A 22,623-nucleotide genomic window follows, 5' to 3' on the forward strand; every position below is an offset into this window, starting at 1 on the left:
CGTCTTTGCTTGATGTGGAAGAATGTGATTTGTCTCAGTAGGAATCATTCCCTAGCACATGTAGCTGCAGCATTATTTTCCCATGAAACACCAGTCTGTCGATGATTCTCGGCTCCGGTGACAATGTGTTGACTCACTCCAGATCAGAAGGAAAGGAGTATGTTTGTTTAACTCTGCAGCCAGGGCATCTGTCCTGATCATTCAAACATTCGGTTTTCCTCCCTAATGTAAATAGAGAAATGTCTTAGTCTAAACAGAGACACTAAAATGGATGGTGCAGCCTGCCAGTGTTTTCCTGGCTTTTTTATTTCTGAGATCTTTCATGACCTGCCTCTCTTAGTAGATAATCCAGCCCAGCCCCAGAAGACTTGGGGCTCAGTGTCTGCTCACGCTTGCATTTGGAAATAAACCTGAAGGGTAGTACTGTGTTCAGTGGATGATGGCAGTGAGGAAAGGGAGGGAACCTTTTCGTCTGAAAAGCAGTCAGAAGGGGTGCAACAGCTTGCGGAGCCAGGCTCTTTCTCCTCTGCCTGGGAGCTGATTGCGCGAGGTGCTAACTGCCGTCACCTCCCCGCACGTCTGTCAGAGCTGAGGATGCCCAGCGCCTCAGAGATGGCCCCTTAGTTAATCACCTTCAGAGAGAGAACAGACCTCTGGATGCACGTATACAAGAAGTCAACGGGAGGAGTTTGCCCTCAGCTTAGCACTGATGGCATATACTGAGTTGGAGTGCTGCTCTTGAGGTATCCAAGCTGTTTACTCAAGAAGTGAAGTACTGAAGATAAGTAATTGGTGAAATAAGGAGCAGGGCAGGGAGGATGAGATGGGAAGAACTTTTGTTTCAGTTTAATAAAGCAGTTTTGACACTTATTATATCAGTTTTCAGTAGCAGCGAAATAAGCAAAAACTTCCCACGGAATGGCTTACCTCTGAGCTTGTTTTTACATGTGTTTTTTGTTTATGCAGTACCTGTGGAGACACCTGAAATGACTAATCACCATATATATCCCAGAGAGCGTCTCTAAGAAATCACTGATCTGTGCTATTATTCCCCCAAAGTCCAATGATTAGCAGAGAAGAGTCTGTCCATATTTACTCCCTCACCTTTGCGTTGTCTCCCGTGATGACCGTTTTGCAAGGAGGGATCTCTGTGCACAGAATAGCAAAGCCCTCCTTCAAATCTATTAAAACTCACCCTGACAAGCCTATAAACATCTGTGCTGTAGCTAGGCAGGAGCAATATGGTGTTACTGATACCTGGTCCCCTCCTGGTCTCTCTCCAGCTGGGCCCTCTTGTTGTGAATGGCTTGTGAGTTCTTTGTAACAAGACTTTTTTCATGTATACCATGGCTTCTACAAATAGCCCTGCAAATTGAAGGAAGTCTTTACATGCCACCTCCATTCAGAACATAATTACGAAGTATTGAAGTCCCAAGAGGAAGCTGTATCAGTGCAGAGGAAGAAGCTAGAGCTTATTTTGTATTTTCTTCCTTGCTTAAGGGTACCTTGGCGGGAATATATGCCCACCAAGGAGCTAGCTTGACCCTGAGAACAAAGTAGTTAAACTGTTTCTACCCTCTCCTTTTCATGGAGACTGCATAAAATAATTTTCTGGGGAAGCAGCTATTTATTTTATCGCCTCATGGAGAAGGTGGAACGCCCAGTTTTATTTGTTGGTTCCTTGCTTCCCTGTTATGAACAGTAAAGAAACAAGTGGATGAACTCTGCTGCTCCTGACCCTTCAAAGTTCACGTGACAGTGCTTCAGAAAGCACGGTCTACGAATACTGTGCTGAGGTCGTCAGGGTACATAGCAGTTCAATAGCATAATTAGTCCTGGAGAACCTGCTTGCCTGTTGCATGAGCCAATGCAAAACCCAGCAGTTTTGGCCTAAATTTAACATAAATCTTTGTGGTTCTTTTGAAGTCCATTGATCTGTGATGCACACAAAGGGTGTCTGAATGTTACTAGGAGGATGAAATGTGGGAAACCAGGGAATCCAGAAAAATGATAACCTTCTGTCTATATTTTGTTTATGACCGCCCTGGAATAGTGTTTTCTTCTATCTTGGTCCGTTGAATGAAATGTGTGCTTGGCTCTGTCCTTCACTGATGGCACAGACTGTGTTAACAACTGTAATATCATGTTGAAGTCCTAATTTCCTAAATTCCTTTGAATGCTAATTGCCTCAGCATATTCATTTAACTGTATTCTGCAGGTAGATGGAAAAGTCAGCATGAATGGAGAAAATTTCAACAGCATGGAAGAGAAGGATAAAGAGTGTACAACAGTAATACTTACTCCTTCGCCAAGCAGACCTCTAAAATTTGACGGAGTAGCCAGAGGGGACAGGCCCCTGCTAGAGTTGAAGAAGGACCCCACAAGTGTTGAACTCAGTTTACAGAGGCCTGCCACTCACAGTGTACGCGAAGAGCCAACAGTAAGACCAACACGAACAAACCAGCCTTACTTTCTCTGCCAGTTTTCTGTCTCATAACGTATTTAATCGCTAACTAATGAAACCCAAGTGATTATGTTTGCTTTATTTCAAGAGGGCGTGCCCGGACCAGGAAAAAAAAAACCAAAATGCTTTCTAAATTAAAGGCTTCTTTCTCTGGGATGTGGGTAGACAAATGGGAGGGGAAGACTCAAAAAACTTTTTGCAGCCAGCGTCTCTTTTTTTTCAGCTGTCATGCAGCTGATAAGCATGCTTTAAATGTGCTGGGCCGGGGAGAAATCGACTCTGTGTCCCAGCTATTGTGCAGATTTATTCAGCGCTTCTCCTGATGTTAGCTGATTAGATCAGCAGCATAATTGGACTGTGCGAGCCATTATAATTAGTCTCAGTTTTCAATTTTCAAAGAAGAGGATGTGGATGTGCTGGCAGTTTTGAGCATTCAGCTTTCATTCCCCTCTCAGAAATATTAGAAATGGGGATAAGCTATAGAAATGCTCAGAGGAGCCAATGTGCTTCTTAATTGCCTTATCAAAGAAACAAATTAATTTTACCTTTTCATCTTTCTCTCCCCCTCTTCCCCAGAGAAAAAGGCAGGAATAGAACTAGAGCATATCACAGCGGGAATCTAGATGCTACAAAACTGTAATAAAAGTAGATGGTAAAAACAAAACAAGAAATAAGGACCGGACTGCAAATAAAGCATGTAAAATTGTTGTAGACAAGTGGCAGGAGAGGGAATTCTTGTCTTTCTTTTCTGTGTAACAACAAAGAGAATCGGAGATGTGGTGAGAGTTGGAGTATGACAATTTTTTGCTTTCATCTCAGATTTCATCCAAGCATAGGCCAGATGGATAACAGGGAGCGGGCAGGGATCTGTCCCAGGGAGTGATGGTTCATTCATGCCAAAGGGCTTGTGTCTTATCTTACTCCCCTGCTTCATGCTAGTCTCTGGTCATGGCTAACCAAGCCATGGAGCCTGCAGTCAGCATGGGAGCTGGGATGTGCTGTGAGCATGGACTTGATCCCGTCAGGGGGAGCTGGTGTAGAGTCAAAAGTGAGTGATTTGCAGGAAGGCGGGCAGGGATGGCAGAGCAGAGGCTGCTTCTGTCAGAATGAATTGGCTGTAAGGGAAAAGCCAGGTAAGCATTGCTTCTGACACGGGAGAGCTGGTAATGGGAATGTTTGGACGACAGAGAAGAACCTCCACTTGCTGTATATTAGAAGCACAATGGCAATCAGAAAAGTAGCTGAATGAAAGTGTTACTGTCTCCTTTTTTAGGATTTCCAGACCAGTAGAGCTGTAAAAGAGTTGAGAGGAAATTCAGCAACACAAACCACTGTTAGGGCTTGGGTGTGTTTGTAGCTGTTTGATGCCCTCTCATCCTTCCCTTTCCGTAGCTTTGAAGATGATATGGCCAGCTGAACACAGATTTTTCTGTGTCCAGTTTCTGCTTCCAGTATCTTAGCCCTCATGGTGATATTGGCAAAGGAGGCAGAAGAGTTTGAATTCTCAGATTCCTTGTGACTCTGACATTTCCAGAATACCTCCTGGTTTGTAAGCTGAAGCCTTCTAGAGAGAATGAGTGTGCACCCAAATGGTGCTATTGATAGAGTTTCCCTGCTCTAACTAAGGATTTTATATCGCTAGCTTCATAATTTCATCAATAATGTGACTGGGTAATGTAAATCATTATAATTACTCCTGGCGCTTCAGCTTCAAGCAAAGGTATGTGTGCTAAGCTTGTCAAGGGCAGAGCAAGGAGAGGAGGCTGCTTTGAGGGGGATCTTACGTGGGGAAACAAGTGGAATGCACTGAGCATGATGGAGGGAAAGAGAAGGAGACCTGCCTGTGGCGAGAAGGGAATTTGCCAGCCTAAGATTACAGGTTCTGTTCCTTCTAGATATTTGCTTCTCTTTACCCAGCTGCTTCGTTTTAATTTTCCGGGTTGCCATGCCTTAGAGTAAGGCATGGGCAGTAATTTAACTGTTGAATGTACAGGAGTGCCCTGATTCATAGATGGGAAGGGCTTAGATGCCAGGTTACAGAGATGGGGTGTGGTACTGATGCTTGGCTTCTTCACTGTGTGTGCTGGGGCACAAACCAGCACTGCTATAGGCAGCTCGATATGGATGCGATCAGTCTGCGGCCGTATCTGCAAGAATCGGGCAGCTACGCTGGACTCATTTCACTCAGCCTTCTCTCTGTACCTATTTTACTTTCTGGACAACAATTTTTACTGTTTCTGGACAACTAACACAACGATATTAGCCTGCATCTGCAGAGTCTGAATATGCTAAACTCCTCTCTGAAGGTATAACCTCTCCTAGGAAGGTTAGGAATCCAAATTAGGAAAGAAAAGAGCCTCCTGGGCTTGTCTCACTCCTCATAAAATGTGGCCTCTTGCTGGGTAGGATGCTGAATAACTCTAGCTGTCTCTGTGAGCCTTCCAGAGGGGAAGAAGGGGTTTGCCTTTTGCCCCAGCAGGATGGGGCTTCCAAGCTACACACTCTTAGAAGTAAGAAAGCCTTCTGAAGCTGCTGCCTTATCACCTGTCACAAGGATAAACCCGGGCTATAGTTTTTGTCTGATGCTTAACCCTACTGACTTTATAGGAGAAGAGAAGACAACAGAAACAGGGATAGCAAAGCAGTTGAGATGAAGGAGCAGAGCTGTCTGGAGCAGAAGAAATTACTGCATTTCTTTTGCCTTGACAAAACTTTCACAAATTGAGCATGTTTTCAAAGCCTTTTCTAAACTTACTTTCACTGCCTTTATTTGTAGACGTTCCTTTATTGATACAGTTCTTGTTAGCTGTGTCCTTTCCAGGCTTTGAATAAGATTCAGAGGCACTCGTTCCTCTGCCTGTTAAGAGATGCTGTTCCTAGGGGTTTTTTCCCCTCTAGTTGCTCTGAGATTTGTTTTGGTTTTGTATTTTATTCATTCATTTTCTGCCCTGAGTCTCTTTTGTGAAGTGTATATTCCTTTTCATATATACGTTACCTTTGGCCCTCCTGTCCTCCCCTTCTGATTCTCTTCCTGTTCTTCGCGTACCCCTTCCTCCTCCTCCATCCCTCTTTGGGCTGCTCCCCTGCTGTTTCAGCTCAGTTGTCAAATGGACTAGTCCTGTCTTCTCTCTGCCTGGCAGGCTTCCCTTTGAAGCTCTGTAGCCCAGCTCTAAATCTGTCCGGCTGGCCTCAGGCGTTGTCTGCAATACAGGAAGATGCTGTGCAGCTGTACTTCAACAGCTCTTTTGGCCTGAAGTTTGGAAAATGGTTTAGTCAAGTTGCACCACTTAAAACGCTAACATGATTGAGGTTTTTGGGGAGCTAGAGAAGTGCAGGGATCATTTCGTATGGGCGAGACCTCAGTGTCGGTTGTCATTTTGACAGAGAAGAACCCCTTCTATATGTGAATCAAATAAAGATTGGCAATCAGAGACTGACTGGGAAACATCTGTAACTCCTGCCTAAATCTACTATGGTGAAATGAGATGCAAAAAGCTGCAGCAGGTGGGAGGGATAGTAAAGAAAAATATTATCAAGAAACTATACTTGTGTTTGTAGTATATCGGTAGAGTACTTAGATTTTGGGGGCGGATTTTACAAGAGACTTACCTTTACTCAAAGTAGCTTATGAAATTTTGCCTATGATTTAAGGCTAGAAAGGATAAATGTGGCCTGTAAGCGGGATGAAAATATCCCACTGGTGTTTGTGGAGCGATGTGCTGCTAAGAGAGGTGGTAGGTGAAGCACACCTCTCTTATTGCAGCTGGAAGAACTGGGGCAAAGACCCAAAGACTGACTGATCAGCCAGTGGCAATGCCAGCAATAACGTGAGAATCATCTCCTCACCCCAGTCCTACCTGTCAGCCGTTAGGTCATGTTTTCTTTCCATTATACAGAACAGCAATGCACATTACAAATGCTGAGAAGTTGTATCCTCTAGCTCTTTGAATCAGAAGTTGGCAAAGTAAATGTTTTGTTTTAAAACAATATTTGTGCAGATTTTAGTGTAAGGGGATTAATTTGTCAGTGAGTAACATCACTTTTTTTTAACCAATCTTTGTATGAGTGTTCAGAAATTACTGGCTTGTTATAGCTCTAATTATAGCTTTGCTCTGATCAACAAAAAAAATATATAGACAGCAACTTTAAAAAGATCAGGGCGAGGTGGTGATGGTGGGGAGAGATTTTTGCTTTCTTTTAATTTTTCACTAGCTAGCTTAAACTTGTCCATTTCTATTCAGTGCGTGCTTGGCACAAAATAAACTTTTTTTCTATATCCAAGTAACACTCTCCTTCATCTTCAGAAATCCACTGATTGAACTGAGATTAAAGTATAAGCTTTCTTGTGGTTAAGGATTGTTGGCCAAGCTACAGGAGAGCAGGGTTGAAATCCTGATTTGTACATATCTGGTAGGACAAGTCTTTGTTCTTTGATTCATTACAAGAAACACTTGCAGAGTAAGTACGTCTGTTCCAGATTGACAGCTTTGCCTTGAACCACACATGGGAAGATGCATGGAGGGCTGGACTACCTGACGGGAAAAAGGTTTAGGACGAGAAGTGAGAGCAGCAAAGCTTCAAAGCAGGTAGAAGGGAACTCTGCTCGGGATTTCATTACGAATCTAGCATCCATGTCTCCCATCCTCCAGACACCCATGCGCTTTTGAGTGTCTGTGAGTGAAGGATCTTATTTTACATTCCTGTTGAGCAGTACTAACTCTAGAAAAATGACTAGCGGGGATACTTAAGACTCTTTCTTGCAACACTTTCAAGGCTTCTCTGTCAATTACTGATCCACCCTGATCTTTGGTTGTAATAGCTGGCCTGAGTATAGCATTATATAGCTGCCAGATGAGGCAGATTACTTAACGTGTCAGAGAACTGTTCTGGCTGTAGTACTATGCTGGCACAGCATGCAAGGCACTTAGCTGTGGCAGCCTAAGGTCGTGCCACCGTTACCACTCGCAACAACAGAAAACGCTAGCTTTGATGAGGAAATCATTGTACGAAAATTTTAAAGTCAACGATACGTGTACAATTTCAATCACAGAAGTCTGAAAGATGTGTCAGGCAATTTTTACATGTGGCTATTGATACTGCAACCAGTTTTGTTCCTGAGTGATTTTACAGAATTTAAACTGTAGTTCTAATCTTTGCATTCTCGCTGGTTCCAGACAGCTTGTTTTGTCATGCTTTCATAGAAAATACAGTAACGATATTTCACGTGATTTTGTGTACAAGGAGTGTTAACTGACCTACGTTTTTATTTAATTTACAGTAAGGGTTAATAAAGTTGTAGTGTAACTTCCTTTGGAGTTTGAATTTTTTTAGCAGTTGTGATGTTCCATGTTTTAGGAGTTCCTAGTTACTGTATTTTTAGGATTTTTGTAAGGATGTAAGGTTCTGCCACAGCAATAGGCAATGTGGTGATTTCTGACTTGTATGATCTTAATTAAAGAAATACTTGGACTCATATCCTAGTTTATGGGATAAAAATCCTGTCTGCCACAAACTGAACTAATTTATTTTCATGCCTAATAGGTGTTTGATAACACTGTATAGTCAGCCTTGCTTGTGTCATTGTTAAATGGATACCTTAGTTAGCGAACTGAGGTGTCTGTTACTGATGTGCTCATAACTGCAACTGCAATCACAATATTTAACTTTCCATCATGGACTAAGGCTTCTAAATCCTAAATGGGGAAGTTCACTTTAACTCCTGGGTAGCTAGATGCATGGGGTAGCAAAAACATAAATCCAAGTAGACAGCATTCTTCAGTTTTCAGGATTTAAGGAGACAGAGTCTTCACACCAGCCTGGATCTTGAGGCAGAGATAACTACAGCCCCTACGCAGCAAAGTTTTTCCTACTTCCCTTAAAGGCTTCATTGCCTGTGGTGGTGGACCATCAGGTCTTGTGTGACCTTCCCTCACAGGCACCTGCGTCAGAGCCAGCGTATGAAGTGGCTCTGTGGTCCTGCAGAATGATGCCTCTGCCCACACAAACAGGTGTGGCGGCAGCGGGGTGGTGCTGAGAGGCTGCATGGGTCCGGTCCTTCATCCCAAAGCGTGAGGGCTCCTCTGAAACACCTCTGAAACGTCACTCACCAAGTTGTTTGGTTTTTCAGTGTCCGTGTCAAAATACGATCCTCTTAGGTACAATGAAATGCTTGTATGCCTTTTTCATGTTCAGTGATAACATCATCATTTGATTACAAAATATTTATGAAAAGGGAATGATGATACTCTGTGGTAGAAAAGACATTTTATCGGCTGTATCAGTACAAGGATTTTCTTAAATGTATCATATACCTGTGGATATTAGTATTATAAATAGAATTAGATATACTGGGAATGAGAGAGTTCCCCAGTGAAGTTGACTTAATTTTTTTATAAATTACTTACTAATCAGTTTTATATTTTTAGCTGTATGTGACTAGCATTTAATTGCTCAGCAGAGGGAGGAAGAAGAGTCAAGTCTCGTGAGCAGGAACAAAACTTCTGCGGTATGCCATTGCAAAATTCAGTTTTCCTGCAGCAAGTAGTAGCTCTTTCTTTTTTTTTACTCCTCTTTGAAAGAATTTCTATAAATAACATATATGTCTATACCTGGTTCAACCTCCTGGATATAGACTATGGGTAGATTTAGTTATTGCACTTGTGCAGGATAGCTACATGACACAGCACCGTGTTTAGGTTCCTGAACTAACTCTAGACCCAGAGGTAATAAAAGTGCATCATGTCTGTGCATTTGCTGAGCTTTTTAAACCCTCCAAGAGGCCAGTGTGGCGGTGCTCTTGCCCCAGCTCCAGCTGCCATCGACACTTCACTTCCCTGGGTGTATGTAACGCTGTTTAACACTTTTAGTATCAGCCCCTGTTTATCAGTGTTTATTGCTTTAAAGCCTCTGAGGTTAAAACTAAAGCTGAATTTCTTTATTTTTTTGGAAATTTTTCTATTTGGACAGTTACTTTTTGAGAGTGCAGGGTGAGTTCCGTTGCTTTACCAAAAATAATAACAATAGAAACATTAATAATTGAAATTTGCAACAATTTCTTTGAAGGGGCTTGTGCTTTGGAGCAGTGGGTAGGTGACGTGGTTTTCCAGTTAAAATCTACCTTGTTTAGGGCAAACCCTGAGCTCTCAGTAATAGCCATTTGTTTAGGTTTAACGGAGGTTTGTAGGTTGTAGAATGACAGAATAATTTAGGTTTTAGGTCTCCAACTGAGTCTTCTGCTCAAAGCAGGATCAGGCATGAGATCAGACTGGGTTGCTAAGGGCTTGGTCATTCGAGTCTTGAAAACCTCCGAGGACGGAGATGGCACAGCCTGTCTGGGCAGCCTGCTACACTGCCTGGCTGTCCTCACGGAGAAAAGAAATACTTATTTCTGCACTGAGCAAGGCTGGGAAGGGTTTCCAGTAGCTTCTGCCCTGGCTGCTGTTGTGTCAGGAGCCAGAACTGAGGCTGAAGGAGACATTTGCTTTAGTTGCAGTGTTCTGCTGGGGCTTTCAGTGAGAAAGCTCTCACTGAAACACAGGCTGGCATCAGGATGGGCTGGGGAAGGGAGAGGTGGGGTATATGGGAGAGAAGAGCAACAGGATGGCAAGGGGCAAATCTCTGGGGCACAGGAATTGCAGTCTTTGGAGCATTTCTCTGGGCCTGTTTTTCAGCCTGTGCCTCATCCACAGTGACCGTCCCTCCTTGGAGCATGTGACACGTAGCGGGGAGCTCCGTGCCTTGTTTGCTCTTGGTATAGGCACGTCACAGCTGGACATTGTGGAGAGGAGGTCCTCAAACTTTCCATGCTGCCTTTTTGGAGTGTGTGTTTCACACTCTGCCTTGTCCAGTTTGAGAACTGCTTTTAAGCAGGAGGGGGATGTGTCCAAAGAAGAGCAATGAAGCTTGTGAAGGGTCTAGAGAACAAGTCCTATGAGGAGTGGCTGAGGGAGCTGGGGTTGTTTAGCCTGAAGAAGAGGAGACTCAGGGGAGACCTTATCACTCTCTACAGCTACCTGAAAGGGGGTTGTAGCAAGGTGGGTGTTGGTCTCTTTTCCCAAGTAGACTAGAGGAAGCAGACTCAAGTTGCACCAGGGGAGGTTTAGATTGGATATTAGGAAAAATTTCTTCACTGAAAGGGTTATCAAGCACTGGAACAGGTTGCCCGGGGAAATGGTTAAGTCACCATCTCTGGAGGTATTTAAAAGACACGTAGACGTGGCGCTTAGGGACATGGTTTAGTGGTGGCATTGACAGTGTCAGATTTATGGTTGGACTTTATGATCTTAAGGGTCTGTTCCAATCAAAATGATTCTATGTGACTCCATGCCTTGCCTGGGGCAGCGGATTCGGGTGGGTGGAGGTGAGGGTGCAGTGGAAGGCGCCGGGCAGTGAGGAGGATGGCAGGTAGCCAGCCCCAGCAGGCGCCGGAGGAGATGCGCTGCCACTTGGAGAGGCTCATGGCTGTGATCTGGCGCCTGTCCTGCTGCGAGGTGGCGGCACAGCCCTTGGCAGCCGGGGGCTCCTTCTGTTGTTCCCGGCACTGCTCACTGCCCGCTGGGCTTGCCTGGGTCGCTGCTCCTGGCCACGGCCCCACACCGGTCCCCACCATTGACTCACAGGGCATCTTCCCAGACACGCTCCCTGCCCCTTTCCGGAGCATGCCTCCCTCCAGAGAGGAGAAGATTCCTGAGCAGGGATTCCCGAGCACTGGAGCCAAAGTGTGTCCACAGGCATTGGTGTCCTGTTGGCACGGCCGGCAGACGTCCCCGATGACCAAGCTGTGAGAGCCCAGCTCTGCTCTTCAGGGGGCACGGACAGATGAGGGGCCGTAGGCTCCTGTGGGTCTGCGGCGGTGGGGAACAGTATCCGTGAAGAAGGTGGAGGTCTGAATCCTGCCCCCAGAAAAGAGGAAATTTCATCAGATTTCTTCCCTTGCAGCTGTTTAGAAGATGGAGGGGTGGGAGGACAGGAAAGCGAGTCTACAATAAACTATTTCTGAAATACGTTACTTTTTATTTCTAAAAGTAGTCTGCTTTTTTATTTTCCTCTGTTGAATGTGCCACTTTCTAGATCTTTTATGCATTAGAAGCACTGTGCAGTAACTGATGGGTTTGCTGCAGATTTTTCTTGATTTGCCTACTGGAAAAGCGGATGTATGGTGGAAGCTGCTAAATAGATCAGCTGAAGTGCTACCCTTGTTTTGACAGAGTGGTTTTAGCTCTGCAACAGCCTTGTCCTGGGTCAGGAAGCTGTCTTTTCAAAGGGATTTGGATTATTGGCTCAATATGCTCTCACCATAATTTTTCAGTCCTCCCTTAATGGTGTTTCAAGTATTTCATTACCTTTAATACCGACTCTGGCTCTTCCCTTCAGATAACAGATTGTTTAGACAACCGTGAAATAAAGGAAGTATTTAATTACTTCGCCACTTTTCAAACCCTAGTATGAGCTATGTGCTCACTAATGCATACGTTTTTGTGTTATTCTGGAAGAGGAAACTAGGAGTGAAATGTATGCTTATCGCCAGCTAACACAATCCAAGATATCCTACAATTTTAAAAGCTTGTGGGAGCTATTCCAAACCAACTGCATGATGGTTGCTGACGAGTGGTTTGAAAAGGAGATTAAAGCCCAGTGATTCAACACCCGAGCGGCACATACTGCTCCGAAACCTACTCCCCAGCTCCCTGCTGAGCTCTAAACCAGCCTGGTTCAAACACATTACAAAGAAGCAGCAAGTAGTGCCTTGAGGAATTAACGCATACTTTTATTTCCACTGTACCCACTGTGTTTCTACTGTATTATTCTCTGCAGGCCTCCCCGGTGGAAGCAGACGCAGCCGCCAGCCAGCAGGTCGAGGCCAGCCCTGGAAGTGCGGGACCTGCGAGCCCAGCGTGCCCGTCCCCAGGTGGGTCGCCGCTGCTGACCCAGCCCCTGCCCTTGCCCACCGACGGGGCTGGGGTGTAGGTCCACCCTACAGCAGGAGCCCAATAAGTGCACCTGCAGCGGCACCAAGAGGGTTTGTTAGAAAATGCAGAAGATGTCACAAATCTCGACATAAGAAAGAATTTTTTTACAGTAAGAATGATCATTCACTGCAGCAGCCTCCCCAGGGACATGGAAGAGTCCCCATGGCTGCGGGTTTTCAAGATGCGACTGTACAGGGTGCTAGACAATCTCCTCTAGGCTCCCTTTCCCACGGAAGGTGGGACCAGATAATCTTTCGAGGGCCCTTCCAACCTGGGCTGTTCTGTGCTTCTGTGGTTGAAATGACACACCTGACTGCATGTTGCTCGGGATGCGAGTTGTCTGCTTTGCCGTCTGTGTGCGTGAAAAGCTGGTGCCATAGCGTGCTGTAACCAGCAAGCGATCAGGGCAGAAACTATCCATCAGTAATAGCTTCTGTTTGACGACTTTTTCCCCCACAAGACATTAAGAAATGGGGAAGGAGAATAAGAAGGGACACTTCAGTCCTTGTAGGGGCTTTAAATGGACAGTATTGTGCACACTCCTGATTTTCTGCTTTAAAGCCTTTATGCTTGATTCCTGATCTGGGGAAAGGAATTTACTGGTAAAATTTGAAGCTATTTCCCTCGAAAAGGGTGTTTCTGAAACATTACCTTTGAGTAGGCGTTTTATCTACTGCCTGCTATCATACTGAGTTCATGGTCTTTTTTTGTTGTTCATTTTTTAAAATGGGTCTATCAGAGTTCAACTTGGTATGGGTAAGTAAAAACTATTGTTTGAAGTAGGTATTTAAATGAGATCTCTGGCTATAATTGGTATATAAGCATAATGCTCCTATTCATTGAGGGTAAATGTGACTTAAACAATTGAACTTTGCCCTCAAATGTCAATGGGGTACCATTCCCCCAAGATTAGAAGCATATCCAGCCTTTTCTTGATGTTCTGCAAGACTCTAAAGCACATGGGCTGTTAGCAAGGGCTCATTAGCTGACTTGATTACTTTGGCTCGTAGATGCCAAAGCACAGAGGTTAACAATCTTGAATTGCACCTGGCGGGTAATGTGGAAGCTGCAATCTTGTGGCAAACCAACCAAATTCTCCTCTCAAGAGTCAACAGTGATGAGCTGGTGACACTTGTCTACAAACCACAAAGCCACCTTGTGTCAGGCTCCACACCTGTGAGAAATGCTAAATATTAAGTACTGATAGCAAAGTTTAATATTGCCTGCCAAGGAAAACTGAGATAACGCTGCAAATGCTGAAATGGTAAAGTAACGTGGATTTTCATTATGTCTGCTTTGGAGGGATAGATGTGTTCCAAACTGTGTGACCTTCTTGTAGAATAAGCAACCTCCTCTGCTCTTCAGTACAAGCCAGATACTTCCATGCCGTGACCCCTATGCCACTAATGGTGTGGGAACTGCTCCAAAGTGGTGTGCATCTGCCAGGCAGCAGGAGCAGCTCTTACCTCTGCTTGTGTGCAGGTTCTTAGTGGAGCCGTGGGGTGCATCTCTACAGGATCTGAAGCTGAGATTCTGCTTCAGGTAGTTAGAGAGATTTCTGGGTGCTTGTGCACCGCCTGGGATGCTGGAAACTGCTCTGCTTCCAGTGGTGGTACCAGCTGACAGTAGCGTAGCTGTCACAGTCCTCAGCCGTAGGCCCGTGTGCTCTTGGTTCCTTCTCCCATAAACCAGCATAAACTTGTTGGATTTTTTGAAGAGCTGAATGCTAACCGGGTTATTCCAGTCCAAAACTTCCTCTTAGCACAGTTTCTTTGCTTTCTGATGCTTGACTGACACGGTTTCGTGGAAACAGCCAAGCTGGAATACCCTCCAGTGCTGACAGTGAGGCCATGTTAATTGTGGTGTAGCTACTTCTCTGGGTAGCATCTTAGGATAGGATTCATCACACAACTTCAGGAATCGGCAATAAAGAGATCTATAACTCAATAGGCATGTTGTTAACAGGTAGGCATGTTACAGCTCATCTCAGCCAAAGAGAAATGTCTGAAATAGTTTGGGTGACTCTTCCCCAAGAAGTGCCTCTCTGTCTTCCTTGACCATGAAGGGTGTCCCATGGTGCCCAGATCAACTGTAAGCATCTACATTTTATCAGGTGAATTTCACCCTTAAAGCCTTGTCTTCTCTGAGAGATACATTTTGCCTGTTTTGAAGAACAAAGATTATTTTTTTAAAGCATCCAGTTTATGGGCTCACAATATATCCGGTAAGAAACTGGATTGTGAGAAATAGGTCTACACTTCATTTGAAAAAATGTCTTAACCTTGCAACATTATTTCTTGTACGTGGATTAGGTTCAGATCAAAAGCAATTCAAGTCAACCGCAGCTTGTGCCAGCCCTGTTGTGAAGAGATTAGAATTTCTTCCCAGTCCTGTCCCTTCAGAGGAAGCTGCTTCAAGTGAGAAAGATGTGAAGAAACCTGAAATGAAGCAGCAGAAGGAAGCAGAGCTCCGTGCTACACCGGAGGTATGTCCAGGCAAGAAAGAGAGGGAGTGGAAAACGAAACAAAAAAGACAAAAGATCTCACAAGGAAATGTTTATTGTGCAGCTAGCTGGTTGGTATTTTTCTCTATATAACGTCGCATCAGGAGTTCATTCAAAACAGTCTGCCAGGGAATGACCCTGGAGGGTGGTTTCTGTGCCAAATCCTATGGTCACCGAAGAGTTTCCCCTCTACACCTCTAAAGGAGCTCCCCAGTGTCTGCTTGTAGCATTTGAACCTGTAAACTGGCTGGAGCAGAAATGAGAACTAAACCTGCAAACCCCAGTCCCACTGCATGTTGGGAGCGTAGAGTATCCAGAAGGTGTAGACAGTGGAGCTTACCCTCTTAGTCCTCTTGAAGTGCAGGTGGTGGCAGAGGTAACAAATGGCCATGACCACACCGCTCTGTCAGGTAAGTTAGATGTTGGTCCTGGGTTAGGATTGGCTTTGGTGTGCAGGGCAGTGTGAATATAAGTAACAGCTACTGTGTTTTGCTGGACTTCAGTACTGCAACTCCATATGGTAATTCTGGAGACAGAGGCTTCATGTTTGATAATATTGATTCAGAAAATATAAGTAGAAAGGGTTTAAGTTAACCTTTGGTTGAACCTGCTGATTTTTGAATGTTGTTTTCTCTTCCCAAATGTCTGAACAGGTGATGAAACCAAAAGCCCTGGAACAAGAGGGGAGCGTAGTATTGCCATTTTTAAAGAAACTACCCGAGACCAGCCAAGTTACTCTGCAGAATTCTGGTCTACAAGGTGAGCAAACAGTGTTTGGAGAACTCAACCAGACAGTAACTGGATATGTGTGTGTGGTGTTCAGGGAGAAGTGCCTAATCAATGACCTGGGAGGTTTTGGAGATAAAATGGTGACTTTATAGTTGCATCTGACTGATAATGGTAGCGTGGCTTCTGTGATGCAAAGGACTCTTCTGGCTGTTCTCCTTAAACACAACAGCAGAATTGTGACACAACGGTGTGGGGCAGGGGGAGCCCTATCTTGCACTTACCTGGCCTAGCAATAAAAGCTGTATTACGTCATTGAGTATTATATTTTATTGGTACCACTGCTCACAGATGAAAATGGCTTAGCAGTTGGTTTTATCTCACAAAAAAACGTCTGGAGATAAATTCAGCCCTCAGCTGCTCATGTGGAACTCGTTTCCATAGATGAACAATACACGTATCTGACCACATCCCTCAATTTGACCTGTGCCCATCACGAGTTCTTGCAAAGTAGAACTTTTTTTTTTTGCCTTCATGACAAAGTTTTGCTTGAGATTGATAATGTTTAGTAATTTGATTTTATATTGATTTTAGAGATGCATATATATGTGGGTATTGTGAAAGAGAGAGAAAAATCATCTGAAGTTTTCTTCCCCCTGAGAACTTACTAGGTTGTTAGTTTATGTATAGGCAATATACTGATTATCCTAGTGTTTTCAAGATTGAAACTACTGAAGGTGATCCACTGTGGAAAACAGGATTGTCTGAAAAGGAGTAGAAGTCTCACTTGTTTTAAGTGGGGGGGTGCTTTCCAAACAGGCTTTGAGAACATTATCATTTTATGTTAGGCACGAATCAATCCAAGCATCAAGTAACAGATTTTAGGTCTCTCACCTATTTTCTGAGTGATGCTGAAACACTTGGCTGCTCTCTAGTGTTCACAGCACGTAAAGCGCTGAAAGGATCACGTAATCCTTTAAAATGTGTGTCTGCAATAGGAATGAATGCGAGCGCCATGCAAAGACTTGAAGGGGTGGCTGCCCTCGACTAGCATTAGTTTGTTAGAGCTCTCATGTAAGGTTAGGTGCCATGTTACAACGGTAGCGTTTATATACAGGCAGTCCGTGTGATCTGCAGGTTCGTTCTAAACTATCTGCGATGGGCCAAAGCGGTTGTAGTCAAAATCCCTCTCGTGGCCGAGGCGGCTCGGGTCTGAGAGTCCGTCATCGCCTTTTGACCACGCTGTGTTTCTCGTTTTGTCTCCGTGCCGTTGCCTGCAGAGCCGCCCCGCGGGGCCGCGGTTCCGCTTAGGGTTCGCAACAACTGGCGGCGCTCACAGTTTTTCTCGCAGTCAGGTAAATGCGACGCTAAGACCAGCTTCAGCCCTTCTGCTGCCTCCAGTCATAGATGTCTTTGGACATGGGGCTGGGATGAAAGCTGATGATCACGGGGACTTGTTCTACCTCTCGCTTTCGTAGAAAGTGTCTATTCCTGCTGCACAGTTGACAAAGAGCTGTTGGGTTGCACACTGTTGTGATGCTCTGGTTTCGGAATGAAATCACTTGCTTATAAATACCTTTTCCTTAATTTCTTTAAATCAGCCTAATCTTCAAAGACGTTTGGATAGAAAATGGCAATGGTTCTCTTCGTAACTGTGGCTCTTGAATAGTATAGTCCCATCCTTTTAGCTTTGCTGTGCTTTTTCCTTCCTTGCACTGAATCACGAAGGGAAAAGTAGATCAAAGTAGGTAACACTCAATGTCCGAACACTGCTAACGTCTGTGGCCAGAAGTAGATGGCATTAGCTAGTGGTAGAGTAGAACCTGATGTTAGTTAATGTTGTGCTCCTCTATACCCAGGTAAAAAGTAGTTTTGTTGGTGATGGGTGTAATCTGTTTTTCTGGTTTATTGGCTTGCGATGCGTCCTTGCATTTGGTTGCGGGAGCAAATAGGAAACTAACATGAAGCTTTTTTATACAGATACAATGTAGCTTTAATTGCAGGCTAAGCACATTTTGCTGTGTTATATTTAATCTTTCCTTTTTCTGTTTTTTTTTTTTAATAGCTGATTCTGATAGTGGTGACAAATCAAATGTGAGTACCTTTTTTGCATCATTGTTTGGTTTAGAGATACGTGTTTGGCAAAAGTGATTTTTTTATACACATTGTCTTGTAACATCCCCAAATCAGAATGAGAAATTTTTTTCTCGTGGAAATGAGAGAGAAAAAATACAACCCAAATCAAGACATGGTCTGAATCTGGAATTTATGCATTCTCCTTTTATCTGGGGGGAACGGTAACTATACGGTACTCGGTTGCTGGAGCCACTAAAGCTTCATAATCTTGAAACAATATGTGACTCTACGTTATCCATTCTATTGTAAATGCATAGAAATTATAGGAGACCACAATTCTACTGTCTCCTGAATGAAAAAAAAAAAAAACACCACAAATGCTCCTCTGAAGTACACAGTATTTCATATTCTGTTTGTCACATAAAAATAGACATAATCTCTTCCTATCAGGTTCAAATAGAACTCTTAGTGGAAAGGAATATGGCATCAAGTGTCTAAAATTGCCCTTGATTATAAGGATTTTAAACATGTAAGTGTATCATGTAATGGGATCCTTAGTGAAGCCTGGTATTTTATTTCATTATGGATAAAAATTTAAAACAAGGCTATAGGCTGTTGTGCTGGCAGCCATATGAAATGAGAGAATCATTTTTACAATCACAAATTGCTTTGCATGTTGCGCAGAAGATGATAGAAAAGCAAAATAGATATTTTCTTTAAGTTTGAGTACCTGCAGGTATCTCTGTTCAGTGCTGCTTAGAGCTTTCTTTCAGATCTTTTCCTTATTTTTCCACTCCAGTTGAAGTTTCCCAAGCCTTTCTTTGCAAACCAAATGATTATTTTATCATTTGGATACCTGTGGGCAATCCCAAGTGTCAGTGAAGCTAAAAATATTATCTGCTAACGGAGAGAACCATTATCTAGTTCTAAATTTCCCATTTTAACATCATCGCCAGGGGCAGGCCAGGCAAAGTGCAGCTTTCTTGGGTAGCCTTTTGAAATATAGTGTCAAAGTCTAATAGCTTGGTTTTCCTTCACACAAGCGTTTCAATTTCTGGTCCTGGGATCCAGAAGAAGAGCGAAAGCGCCAGGAAAGGTGGCAGCATGAGCAAGAACGCTTGCTTCAGGTAGGGAAGAAACTACATGTCTTCCACCATGTGGTTCAGCTGTTGAATTGTCCCTTTGGACAAAAGTTGGGCATTTCATGTCATGTTTTCCACATCCTCTGTGGATTCTTGAGCGAATTCTGTGGCAGATGAGCGATAAAATGAGCATACACACATGTTCTCTGTGGTTTGGGCACTCCTACATCTCCCTTCCCCACGCCGTGGAAAGACCAAAAGGACTGGAAAGACCAGTGCAGAGTTAAACCAAATGTTGATCCTCAATTATATTTAAAGTATGTTGAGCATAGACTGCGAGACTTTTAATTACTTGGAGCCTCTTTCTCAAGACTGACAATTTGGTGACCCTGTCACCTATACAACTCTTCTTTAAAATGATGGTCTTGATAGATTTTTTTAGACTTTGATTTTGTTCACAAGTTCTTCTTGGAAAATATCAAGCTAAATTTGGACGCAAAGGGTTTGGGGTTTTTTTTGTGATGGGGGGAACCCCTTCCAAACAACCACTGGCTTTGCCTAGCGGTAGAGTAAGCTGTAAAAGGTCTGGGTTTGTGTCCTAGTTGGGAGAAGTGCAGTGGTCCTGAGAACATGAATTTCCCTGTCCATCAGTAGTGTCTTTTGAAAATGTGGTTAGGTTTGGTCCCAAAGAAATCATATCTTTCTTCCATGTAACAGAAGAGCAAACAACTGTCAAAGGATGGAGAATAATAAAATGGAGTCTTTTCGTCTTTTAAGAATGACTTGTGTGTGTCTCTACTGCTTTCTTGAGATTATTTCATTTTAGCTAATGTGATTTTTTTCCTCTTAAAATGGTGTAAAATTCTCATCACAGTTTTTCTGGCATATGTGGTTGTTCTTTCAATAGTAAGTGCATCTCTTCTGGATTAGGCAGATGTGGTTTCTAATTTGAACAGAAGTTAGAACTGGTATAAAAGGGATATGGAAGTCACCGTTTTTCCCCATTATCAAACTAGTTCTGTCAAACAATTTTAAAGATCTCTTTGAGATAGATTTTCATGCAAAACAATTCTCAAGAAATAATTCCATCAAGGAGGAAAATAAGCTACTTAGCTAATTATAAGCTTACCCTCTTCAAACCTTTACACACTATTCATTTATCTTTCAAACTTGCACAGGTATTCACCATTCATTAAATTGTACTGGCATCTATCTTAAATTAGTACCAGTATCTGCAAAATCTGCTTGTTTGTATGCTACTTTGCTGAAGTTTTTAACACAAAATCCATGCCTAAGTGTTTTGGGGTGTATGATAGCTTTTTGGAACTCTTAATACTATATAATAAACAAGGAATTCTTGAAATTGGTGAACATAAATTTCATTTCTGACCAAAGATTTTAAAACTTCTGACAAGTTATTCTTCTAGTATGTTAAAAGCTCCTCGTGGTTTGAAGGTGTTAAATGTTAAGTGCTAGAAACAAGTGGGGAGAGGAGGAAAAGAAGCTTTTTTGACACCCGTGGATGTTTCAAATTTTTATCTTGCTATTTCATCCTATTTCTGATTAAACCACTCTTAGCAGGTTCATTTTCACTGTGGAGATACTACAGAATTTACTCCTAATACAGAATGCTCTGATTTTACCTGTATTTTTATCCTTTTACAGGAGAAGTATCAGAAGGAGCAGGACAAGCTGAAAGAGGAATGGGAGAAGGCCCAGAGAGAAGTTGAAGAGGAGGAGCGTAGATACTATGAGGAGGTATAAGGCTCAAAGGAGGAGGTTGTTTATTATATTTTTTTTGTATTGAAATGCACCCACTTACGTAACTAAAAAAACCCCATACCTAGATTAATTAATGAAAAGCCTTCTCAAGGCTGAGTTCTCAGGAGGATTGTTTCTCTTAAACACTACCATAGGCACCGAGGAGAAATATTTAAATATTTAGACAGGTATCCTCAGAACCTCCGCATAGGTGGAGGTGTCTAATTGCTGTGCAAGTCAGGGTGAGTCAGTATGGTTGTGTCTGGGCACGCTCAGACTTTCCTCTGGAGGCAGAGCCTTGTGCGTTTTGGCGTATACTTGGTGCCTGGACTTGGTGGAACTCCAGATGAAATTGTTGTCTGCCTTGGGCTTGATCATACAGATAGTTTGTAAACTGGCCTTGTTTTTCAAAACAAATTCACAGGAAATGTTCAAAGCTTGCAGTTGTAGAATATTAACAGTACAGAAGATAGTGTTTTTCTTCTGTCGTACGTGGGTCATTATTGCAGGAAATTGGAAAATATTCATGTTTTCAGTTTGACTAATTGTATATTATGCAAACTGATGTCATATCGTCTGTGCTTGAGGACCATACTTAGCAGTTTTTCATGTACCATATTTTTATATGAAATTTAATAGACTGGTGTTGCGAGAAACAGTGGTGCCATCCCAAGTGGAATATTTGTTCCAGTTTTGGGCATCCAATCTCAAAGATGGTAATGGTGAAAGGAAAGGAAGTACAAAACCTTGAAGCAAATTAAAAATTGAGGTGTTATCATTACTCTTGGTACCTAGCCATCTAAATACGACGCGTAGCCAAACTTCATGCTTCTACTTTATAAGCTCAGAGTTGACCTTGTGTATTTTTAACCCCCACGTTCTCCTGATCCTCTTTTTTTAGGAGCGTAAGATAATTGAGGATACTGTAGTTCCATTCATTGTTTCTTCAAACTCTGCTGAGCTCCTCTCCTCTTCTTCCTCCACCACTGAAGGAAACAAGACAGCGGTGAGTTTCTCATGAAGTAGTATGGCAATAAAGACTAAGCCATCTTCAGTGCAAAGTTTCATTCTTCACTAAAGGGTAACAAAGTCTGGGAACAGTAAGAGTATTCCCTGGATCCCTTCCATAACTGGTGATACCTCAGAGTGCTGTAGCTTGTATATTTTTACAGCTGAAGAGCCATACTCCCAAGCAAACTGCTACCATCCCATTTTGGACTAGAGCAGAGGGTGGTACTTTCTCTCCTTCCAGCTGCTTCTCTTTAACTGGTGCTGTGAAAAAACGGTCACTTTTTTCTGTTTGTTTTAACTACCTTCTCAAAGCCAACAAAATCTAAAGTGATTTCCCTGCATCCAAAATCTTGAGTGTAAGACAGTGTTTTAAACATATCTGAGATGAGACTGAATCCTGCCTCCCCACTTTTCCTCCTTTTCTCTCCCACTATGCATCCTAGAAAGCAGCAAAACAAACAGAGGAATATTGACTCTCTCATTTGTATTTTTTAAATGTTTAACTCAATGCATCTAGCATCTAATTAAATAAGTGTTCGCCAGAGATCACAGAATGACACCCAAGGTGAGATCAGTAGAATAAATGTGAGATTCCCAGACATAATTTTCTCCTGCCTAAGGCACCCACATCCAAGAAGTCATCTGCCTTTTTCCATTCAACTCCAGGATTAGGAGCACTGTATCATCTGGTTCTCTCTCCTCTCACCCTTCTTGCCCCCTCTTATCATTCATCCCTGTGCAGGGACATCAGCCATGGCCCATTTTCCGCATGGCTGTGTAGTGGTAACTTCCTGGGTGGAGTTGCTTATGCCACGTTCAGGGCAGTGCCTGCACCCAGAAGTGAAGGATCTCATGCCATGGCTTACTCAAGCTCCACCAGTCAGGTATGACCCATTCCAGTACCATTTTGGAAGTAGTACTGGTGTTGCCATTTGAGAATGCCCAGAGCATGTGAGTAGTGCTCTGCCCCTAGGCAGAGAAAACAAGCTGAGGTCCCTGACAAAGTCCTCCCAAGTCCAGTGGGAGGCTGTC

The 22,623-nt window shown here is 43.3% G+C and overlaps 1 protein-coding gene across 1 annotated transcript in view; it reads left to right on the plus strand.

The window, feature by feature from the left end:
• LIMCH1 (LIM and calponin homology domains 1) overlaps nucleotides 1-22,623 on the plus strand; it is a 182,747-nt gene that overhangs the window by 146,878 nt on the left and 13,246 nt on the right. The window contains exons 20-28 of the mRNA XM_059818246.1: nucleotides 2,219-2,440; nucleotides 12,278-12,371; nucleotides 14,745-14,917; nucleotides 15,589-15,694; nucleotides 16,942-17,016; nucleotides 17,727-17,755; nucleotides 18,781-18,864; nucleotides 20,485-20,577; nucleotides 21,482-21,586. Of these exons, the coding sequence (XP_059674229.1) occupies nucleotides 2,219-2,440; nucleotides 12,278-12,371; nucleotides 14,745-14,917; nucleotides 15,589-15,694; nucleotides 16,942-17,016; nucleotides 17,727-17,755; nucleotides 18,781-18,864; nucleotides 20,485-20,577; nucleotides 21,482-21,586 (981 nt within the window). The remainder of the gene's footprint in view (nucleotides 1-2,218; nucleotides 2,441-12,277; nucleotides 12,372-14,744; nucleotides 14,918-15,588; nucleotides 15,695-16,941; nucleotides 17,017-17,726; nucleotides 17,756-18,780; nucleotides 18,865-20,484; nucleotides 20,578-21,481; nucleotides 21,587-22,623) is intronic.

The sequence above is a fragment of the Gavia stellata genome, chromosome 5 (genome assembly GCF_030936135.1).
Source record: "Gavia stellata isolate bGavSte3 chromosome 5, bGavSte3.hap2, whole genome shotgun sequence".
Lineage (NCBI taxonomy): Eukaryota > Metazoa > Chordata > Aves > Gaviiformes > Gaviidae > Gavia > Gavia stellata.